This window comes from Coffea arabica, chromosome 3c (genome assembly GCF_036785885.1).
Source record: "Coffea arabica cultivar ET-39 chromosome 3c, Coffea Arabica ET-39 HiFi, whole genome shotgun sequence".
Taxonomy (NCBI): Eukaryota; Viridiplantae; Streptophyta; class Magnoliopsida; order Gentianales; family Rubiaceae; genus Coffea; species Coffea arabica.
This window is the reverse complement of record NC_092314.1, coordinates 106,715-115,914: the sequence shown is the minus strand read 5'-3', so window position 1 is coordinate 115,914 and position 9,200 is coordinate 106,715. Positions and strand designations below refer to the sequence as shown.

At 38.2% G+C, this 9,200-nt stretch overlaps 2 protein-coding genes across 3 annotated transcripts; both read right to left on the bottom strand.

Annotated features, from left to right (window-relative positions):
• Positions 1–2,181: 2,181 nt before the first annotated feature.
• Positions 2,182–3,681, bottom strand: LOC113734876 (uncharacterized). Its single transcript, XM_027261636.2, has 2 exons — positions 3,028–3,681; positions 2,182–2,793 (listed from the first exon to the last, which is right to left on the bottom strand). The coding sequence occupies exons 1-2, from the start codon at positions 3,371–3,373 to the stop codon at positions 2,399–2,401; spliced, it is 741 nt and encodes a 246-aa protein (XP_027117437.1). The 5' UTR covers positions 3,374–3,681; the 3' UTR covers positions 2,182–2,398.
• Positions 3,682–4,371: 690 nt separating this feature from the next.
• On the bottom strand, positions 4,372–9,091 carry LOC113733815 (uncharacterized). Of its 2 annotated transcripts, none has more exons than XM_072081565.1 (4): positions 8,951–9,091; positions 8,083–8,436; positions 5,956–7,912; positions 4,372–4,986 (listed from the first exon to the last, which is right to left on the bottom strand). In XM_072081565.1, exons 2-3 carry the CDS (start codon positions 8,430–8,432, stop codon positions 6,004–6,006), a joined length of 2,259 nt encoding a protein of 752 aa, XP_071937666.1. In that variant the 5' UTR covers positions 8,433–8,436; positions 8,951–9,091; the 3' UTR covers positions 4,372–4,986; positions 5,956–6,003. The 2 variants fall into 2 exon arrangements, with proteins under 2 accessions (XP_071937666.1, XP_027115787.2); XM_027259986.2 differs by having other exon boundaries at positions 6,047–7,912.
• Positions 9,092–9,200: the final 109 nt, after the last annotated feature.

Below are 9,200 nucleotides of genomic sequence, written 5' to 3'. Positions count from 1 at the left end.
ACTTTACTCATGGAATGGATGAAAGTCATAAAGAATTAATACTTTTTGGATCATTTTTTAAAAAAATATTTAATTTATACTAAATAAATAACCTACCGATTTCCTTTTTACAATAATATTACTGTAACACTTTTTGAATTTTACTAATAAATGTTGATATATTTATCATAAATTAAATGTTTGAAAGTAAAATATCCGTAAAAATTCGATACTTTAAATGAGTAATGCGTTTTTGCCTATAAGGAGTCGGTAACTATTTAAAGTACCGGTTCTTTAAGGGTATTTTACTTTTAAACATTTAATTTAATACAAATATTTACGCTCAAATACAGATTTGTATTTACTTTCAAATATTTAATTTTTATTAAATACAAAACCTACCAATCTCTCTTTCGTAAAAATACGAATAGAACACTTTTTCAATTTTAGTTACAAACATTTATGTATTTAACATAAATGAAATGATTCAGAATAAAATGCACATAAAGAGAGAAATATTTTACTCGTGTAATGGATAAAAATCATAAAAAATTAATACTTTATGGGCCATTTATTTTTTTTAAAAAATATTTAATTTATATTAAATAAATAACCTATTGATTTGCTTTTTGTAAGAATATTACTATAACATTTTTTGAATTTTACTTACAAATATTGATATATTTTTCATAAATTAAATATTTAAAAGTAAAATACTCATAAAGAGCTAGTACTTTAAATAAAAAATACGTATTTGCCCATAATTATACTCTTTAGAATTTATTAATTGTTAATTGATTTATAGTACTTTGTCATTCATTGGATATGTATAACAAAGGGCAAATCTGGTACAAAATTTCAATTTCAATCCCTAAAATAATATTTTAATCGTTTGGACTAAATTTGCAAATGATTAGTAATCTCAAAGAAGGTTAGTGTAATTTTTCAAATCATATGGGAGGTCAGTGCAAATGTCAAAAATCTTAGGGAGGTTTCTGCGATTGTCCCAAAAATAAAAAAGAAACAAGAGAGAGAGAAGAGAGGAATAATCACTCGTCCATCAGTTTGGTATTTCGTTACGAGAAGTAGTAGCTGCTGCTGATATTGACACTGACGACCATGTATTTATTACTAGGGAAAAAAGTCTACGCCATGCGCGAGAGTTTAGTACCTATAAGTAAAGATAGTTAATAATTATTATTTAGTATTTTGTAGTATAAGAATTGAAGTATGACAAATTTATTATGTGATATTAAACAGAAAAATCATAAATTACATATTGAGTCAAAAAATATAATATGCAATAAAATATAATTATAAAATATGATTAATCAAATGTAATGAAGTAATTATAAAACATTTTAATCCACTCAATTCAAGAAAACAATTAAAAGTAATGAAGTACATATTTTAGATTTGCAGCCAAATAGTTTTAACTAAATAGTTAAATATATTGACAAATCAAATGAAGTGAAAAATTACCTAAATAGAATAATAAAAAATGTAGCAAATGATTTGAAAATTACTGTAACTAATAGTTAAAACAACAAAAGAAGTAGATGCAATCTATTAATGACAAAATTTATGATGACAAACTTATTATAAACCACAAATAACAATTAATAAATGTGATCTCCTTCCTATTAAACCTATCTAACATCGGCAATTGAAATTAAAACACTAAAAAAAGTATTGCACATACAACTTGCAAGATTACAAATTTCTTACAACCAAAAAAATAGATTACCTAAAGAAAACAAACCTATTGAGAAAGATGTTGCAAAATGGGAAAGAGTAGTAGTTAATATAGCAACATCTGAATTCAATAAACTACATGATTGTAGTGAAACAAAATTATAGGTAAATGAAATGAATTTAAATAAACAGGGGTTACTATAGTAACGGTCAAGAAATCAAACTTCTCTACTAATCAACATTAATTATGTTTTAACATCTATATATCATAAGTTTGCAAATAACTGTTGAGAAAGGCTTTAAGAAATTAATGTTAATACAATTAAATGATTAAAATGATTTTATATAATTTCACTAAAATATAAGCTGAATTCAATTGTACCGAATATTTAATTGAATATTCGATACTGTCACATATTAAATTTGCTCATTTAAATGTCTGAGGGGACATTTAAATAATTATAAAAAAAATAAATCAGTTATAATGATTTATATTCAATACTCCAATTGCACTTCAAATACTCTTATATTCCCAAAATAGCCTTGCAGTTGAAATCTTTTCCCTAAACTCATTCTTCTTATATAGTATAAGGATACATAATTACACAGTGGAATAGAACGACTCGGTGGTGGCAAGTGGCAAGTGGCAAGTGGCAAGTGGCAAGTGGCAAATGGCAATGGCAATGGCATGGTTCTGGCGTTGTGATTGATGTCTCTCATCAGATCAGAGCTCCTCGTCACGAGTAGCAGCAACTTCATCCTTCAGATGGCGAGATTTTTCCTTTGCAGCCTGCATGTTGGAGTCGATGGCCTCAGCAGCTTTGTGCTTGGCGGTCTCGTACCCTTGCTTGGCTTCTTCCGACGCCATCTTTCCCATTTCTGCACCTGCTTCCTTGGCTGCTTCTGCCTTCTCAGCCGCCTTCTGTCTACCCTCTCCTGTCTTATGAACAGCCTCTTCTGCCTTTTCAGATGACTTGCGCCTCGCCTCCTCAACAGCCTCTCCCGCCTTCTCCTTGGCCTCCTCTGCCTTTTCGGCTGCTGTTTCCCTGGAATTCCTAGCCTTTTCTGTGGCTGCATCCCTTAACTCTCCAACTTTCTCGGCAGTGTGCTGGCCAGCACCTGCAGCAGATCGCGCAAGGAGATCATTTTTACGCTGAAAGAAATTTTTTTAAAAAAAAAAAAAAAAAAAACTCTTCCATGATGCTGTAATAAACTGTACTTAATTTGACGTCAAAAGATATTTTACTCCTGCTGATTTATTTATAGTACTAGTATTTATTACATTTAGTTAGGCAAGAACGTAGTGGTGGCGCTTGGTAGTAATTAAGGTACGTAATGGATGGTACCACTGACCAGAAGCAGAGTCTTTAATCCTATCTTTGATTTTCTTAGCAGCCGCATCAGAAGCTTGCTTAGCCTTGTCGGTGCCCAATCCTAAGCCTTCAGAGATCTTGTCCTTGGCCCATTCTGCCCATGACTCCGCACCCTCTTTCCCCGTCTCCGCTGCATGCTCGATCTTCACCTTGGCCTCCTCATATTTGGAATTGGAATTGGGGGGGTCGTTCTCGGCGCAAGCAACTGCCGCAATTAGCGTGATCACCACCACCCCGAGTCCAAGAACAAAGGAGCAGTTCCTGTGCTGCATCATGATCGCAGAACCTCTTTTGGAAGCCATTCTTCCACTCCGGCAGATACCCATTCTGTCGTTCACACGTCGTCACTCAGAATTTTGAAGTGTAACATAATACACCAGCTTAGCTGTTTGGTTCAACCTTTTCGGGTATGTGCGTACCCGTTATATACACACAGATACAAACTGCGAGCTAGTTGGTAGGACAAGCCCGACCGGGACTGCAAGCGGGTTAACTAAAGTGGATTTGTTTTGCAGTCTCGCGAACAGATCAATAGCATGCCAGCAACGGCACAATCTGCACGTAGGGGTTTTGACCTTTTTTCAAGGAGCGAGCGACCCTTTCAATCTATACATATAGAATAGATATGCGTGGTAGAGTGAAGAATGTGGTCGGCGAGGAAAGGTACATAGCAAATTGAGGCGGTTTGCCCAACGGAAGATAGATAGGTGGCAAGCTACGTGGCTAACATCTACTTCATTCTCCATATCTTACTGCCACATGTGTTGCTGCCATCCTTAGCCAGCCAGCCAGCTACCTGACCAAGACTGTATATATATATATATATATATATATATTTTTTTTTTTTTTGACCATGACTGTACATTCAATTCAAGGTTGATTATGTCTTTCTTCATGCCTGCATAAATATCATAATTCTACTTGGTTCCTTGCATATTCATCGAATGTACTTGAGATGCTAGATGACAATCACCATCATTAATAGAGGTCTCCAAGAAACTAAGAAGTGGCGTATAAAATATATCAATGCTGAATAGGGACCCTATTAGATGCGAAACAATTGTGAGGACTACCCAGCCAAATGTAGCGTTTATGCAGATTTGAGGAGGAAAATGTTAGAAGAACCCTCCAGATGCCATAAGACAGCTGCTGCTCGTGGAGGATGTTTTAGGCGTTACCACCCCTTGCCTTGTACCGTGTGGTTTGGAGCTTTAACTCTTCAACAAACACCCAACACCCCCCCCCCCCCACCCCCCAAAACGAAACCCAAAAACAAAAAAAACGTCGCAAATAGATTACCAATCTAACTTGCAAAGAAGTCAAAGAACATCAACAGGGCAATTTACTAAGACAACAAAAACAGAAGATAACGGTGCTCAATGCTAACATTCCTCTGACTCCCATTAATTAAACGGTGACCATTTTTGCCGACTCCCAGAGCAACAATCACGAGTTTCAGCTTAAACACCTGCTAAAAAGTAGAACAGGATTTTATGGCATGAGCATTCATGAATCTCCTACAAGTCAGAAACTAAATCAACGACCACATGTGACATGACTAGAGAACCTCGATAGATAATTCAACCCTTCCCTCTCAGAACCAATCATCAACTTCTCCTTGTACACTTGGGACTGCTGCTGCTAACAATAACACCTTCCTAACTTATCAAGTGACAAAAGGCCAACAAACTCATCCCTTTAAATGAACAAATCCTTCACCAAACTAACTACATTGTCCATCTGCATACTTCAAGATTGCAGTTCTACCACATTGACTCTCATTAAACCTGACACATCTAGAGATCAAAGTCCATCAGCAGTTTAATTACATTGGAAAAGAAGAAAAGCCAAAACTCATGTGCTTCCTTCAGGCTCTTCAGTTGATATGGCTGTCAGAAGATGAGTTTCTTGCACATCGTTATCTACAGCATTGTGCTTGCTGTTTCAGAAAAAAATTCAAAACAGGAAAATCAGAAAACATGTCATGCAGCCACAAGCCACAACTAGCAATACAGATGACAATGTCATAGTACAATTAGACCACACAGAAACTGATGCCTTCTATATTGCAAAATCATCTCACAGTAGCACAAGCTTAAATATGAGGCACTTCATAAATTCCTTAGATAGGCAATCGAAGTAGACGTAAAGATGTTCGACATGTACCACAGAGCCCAAACCAACCAAATCTCAGCCAAAATACACACACACGCAAACACATTTTTACATTCTAACTGAATTCCTGCACGACAACTTTTACATCAGAGGCAGACAATAGAGATCAAAACAATGGAAAAGAAACTCTAAAACTGCAGTCGTGCTTACATACAAAAGTCTACTCCAGATGTCCATCAAAAGAAACTCTTTTTCCAGATGCCAGCAAAGAAGGCTATATCCTTGCCAATATTCTTTTTACTTTTTCCTGTACCTCTTCTAGAAGATGACCATATTCTCTTCCTACACTATCCTAATCATTAGCAAGTAGGAAATCACATTCTTTCACTTTCTAATAGTAATGTAGTTATTTTTCAGCTGTCCTAAATTTATTTTTAATGAAGCATACTTTTTATAAAGGTGATATCAAATCTCACATGACAAGGAGGCTGTGATGAAGCTCAGTGGTCTGATTCTAACACCAGTCTTAATACTGGTAGCTACAACGAGCAAGACAAAAATTAGATATGTATGCATGGACACTAAAGGCATGGGGAAAGTGTATCTGCACAAAACCATCTGAAACAGACACACATGTACTCACAAGTTTAAAGCAATGACTGGGCATAGATATAAAACCAAGATGGAACACCATTTGGACTAAAAAGAGAGTATCAATGTCATGGCATGAAGCTTCTGGCAAAAGATTCCAATCACAAGGTCAAATAAGTAAAGAGACAAGTAAAAGATTTACAGGAAAATTTGTACTACTTCAACAAATCACCAGCACAAGTAACCAGTGTCACATAATCACAAGCTGAAGCAAGTTTCCTTCAGAGACATACTTGCACGTCTTTTTGTTGTGACCCAGACCCTTGCATTTGCTACACTGGAGCTGGCGTTTGATTACGTCCAGGGAATCAGCCTGTTTCATCTTGGGTCTGCCTGGCGGGCGTTTAGTTGGTGGTGGAGTTACTATAACAGCAGTTCCTTCCAACTCACCATTAGCAGGTTTTTCAACATTTGGTACTGGGTTAATCGACTCTGCGTACGTCAAGTGATAACTCTCAGTGGTGAAGTACCTTGAGCAATAATCATACGAACTCCGACCAAGGCAGTCAAAAACAGCAATTGCGTGGCAGCAAGGTAATCCTGTGAGCTGCCATCCTTTGCAACTACAGTCCCAATGATCAATGTCAACAATATCAACAGACTCACCACGAACTTCAAACGTGCTGCCATGTAACAGTAATACTTGAAATGGCGCTGCCTTTGAAGCCTCATTCTGAAGTTTTTCCTCCATTAAAGGGGTGAGCCTTGTAGTCCACTGACTGGAATCAACCCTTCGTGTATAGATCAATTCCATCATCTTACCTCGTAAGACATCAACCATCTGAGTTATTGGCAACTCATCAGCCTCTGATACCCAACTGTAGAACAATTGTCCAAAGTTGGATGTCATATGGTTGTACCTTGCCCCACCAAAAAAAGCATTTGCCCAGTGGGCTGGCTCACTTTGTATGACCCAATTGTAAGCTTCAGGTGAGATGGCCTTTATGTTTTCCGCACAGCGTTCAAATGCCTCAAGTTTTGGTGCATAGGCAGCAGCAGACAAATCCTGGACCATGAGTCGTCTTGCTTCATGTGAAAATTGCCCCTTCAAATCTCTATTCAGTTTCTCAGCTAGATAGCGTAGGCAATAACCATGATAGCAGGCTTCACCAAATATATCGCGTAATGACTCTCTTATTCCTTTCTGGGAATCAGCAATAAAGGTGATTTGCCTGGATGTTGAGACAGCAGACTTGAGTTCCGACAGAAACCAATGCCAATTTTCGTCAGTCTCTTCATCAACAACAGCAAAGGCTACTGGAAAGACACTATCATTCCCATCTGCAGATGTTGCAGCCAACAATGTGCCTTGATACTTTGAGTACAGAAGAGTGCTGTCAAGGAAAATAAGAGGCCGACAACCTTGCTGAAAACCAGATATTGATGCATGAAACGAGACAAAGAGCCTGTGGAAGCTGGAGTCCTCCTTTGTCGCAAATGTAGCAATACTACCTGGATTTGTTTCCATTATCTTTTGACAGAAGAAGGGTAGCTGACAGTAGGCCTCTTTATAAGATCCCTGAAGCTGCTCACGGGCAATCTCCTTGGCACGCCATGCCTGGGAGTAGTTCAATTGAATGCCATACTCACGCTTTATGTCCACGGCAATATCCTTAGGCTTGTAATTTGGAGAAACTTTCAATTTTTCCTTGATGATATTTCCAACCCATCCCCTTGTTGCTCTATAACCGGCTTTTACCGAAGTTCCTTCACAAGTATGCTTCGCATTCATTTTCTTGATGCAGATGAGCTGGGTGGTAGCCAATCTGGACGCATATATTCTCCAAGGGCAACCTTCGGATTTGCATTTGACAGTCACACGGTGACTGTCATTTTTCTTATATTTGTAAGTAAATCCATGGGCAATGGAGTATTTATGCAGAGCTTCGCGGAATTCAGGGAAGCTATTAAATCTTTGGTCAACACCAGTGATAGTATTCTCCCACTGAATTGCAGCTCTACGATGCTTCTCGTCATAAATGTCAAGTGGAGAAGTATCGATTGGCTCCTCCATATCAATGGGCTGATCATGAGCATGAATTAAGTCCTGAGAGCCGCCAGGAGGAACCACGGCCTCGGACACAGTAGTCCTGCTTGACCTGCATACTCATAAAGCGAGCAAGCTACCACATAAACTACATTGTATTCAGTTGCCATAACTGTTATCAGGACGGAATAAAATTCAAGTGTTCATTCCAAGAACAACGAGAGCACCGAAAAAAAAAAGGAAAAAGAAAAGGATAAACAAGCTTGAAATGGTGGTAATTACCTACTGGCAGGCATGTTGGATACGTTGCGCGCAACAGCTTCCTCAGCAATGATAAAAACCTCGACCTGGTCAGAATCCTTGAAGAAGTTGACCATGCGCTTGAGGTCCTTATCTTTAGAGATGGTAATGAGGGTCTTCTTGTTCCCGGGGAGGAAGTACTTAATGGTCATTCCGTCAACACTGCACTGAAAGGTCTCAGAAAGTTCATGCTTGAAATCCTTCAAGAGAGTCTGCTGATCGAGGTCCAGAGCATAGGCCTCTCCACCAGTGTAGTACAGGGAGCCATCCTCTTTATTGGTGGCAAACTCGCCTCCAGATTGGCATATGGCTATAATTTTTTTGGCGGACATAACTCTTACGAGGACAAAAGGTACAGTTTAGACGAACCCCAAAACAAAGGGGGGGGGGGAGGGATCTTGGAGAGGAGTGATATGGCTAAGTTTAGCTTCTAAGTGCGAATTGATTTTAGTGGCATGGAAATTCACCTACATTGGAACAAAAACTAGAAAAGTTTATAGCTTTGGAACAAAAATTGACCGTACAACACGACGGTTGGGGGTGGGAGAGGTGAAGAACAAGAAGCGAAGCCCTAATAGCACTTAGAATTATAGCAATCCCCAAAACCTATATTCTACAGAGAGAGAAACAGGAGAGAGCCCTAAAGGGAGGAATAATCGGAAATAGTACTCAACAATCACAAAGAAAAAAACAACTATGGAATTGCTTGAACAATTAATATGAAATGCATAATTAACCATGAGGAAATTTATCCTTGGAATTTAGTCTCCCAAAAGCCCAAAAAAAAGATTTTTTTTTTTTTGGGTTGGTCTTTGTTATGGTTGAAGCAAAAGGAGGAGGGCATACGCACCAGAGTAATGGGATGTGGTTAGAGCGGTAGGGGGCTCCTCCACCGGCATGCAGAGAAGAAGAGAGAACGGCAGAGGAACAGGGTAAGTGTTGTTACAGTTTCTCCCACCGGCATTAAGAAGCAAAGAGTTTCTAGTACAACAATTAAACCAAAAAATGACTATAAAAGTTGAGGAGTTTGGAGGGGGCCTTGCCTTGCCTTCTGTACTCTGTGAGTTCTCCTCGTGATAACATCTAATGTCTCGTTCTTT

Coding starts and splice junctions, on each gene's coding strand:
- LOC113733815 (XM_027259986.2), bottom strand. CDS start 8,432: ATGTCCGCCAAAAAAATTATAGCCATATGCCAATCTGGAGGCGAGTTT. Junction 7,913..8,082: donor TCCAACATGCCTGCCAGTAG/GTAATTACCACC, acceptor ATGAGTATGCAG/GTCAAGCAGGACTACTGTGT. Junction 4,987..6,046: donor CACAACAAAAAGACGTGCAA/GTATGTCTCTGA, acceptor TTTCTGAAACAG/CAAGCACAATGCTGTAGATA.
- LOC113734876 (XM_027261636.2), bottom strand. CDS start 3,373: ATGGGTATCTGCCGGAGTGGAAGAATGGCTTCCAAAAGAGGTTCTGCG. Junction 2,794..3,027: donor GATTAAAGACTCTGCTTCTG/GTCAGTGGTACC, acceptor GATCTGCTGCAG/GTGCTGGCCAGCACACTGCC.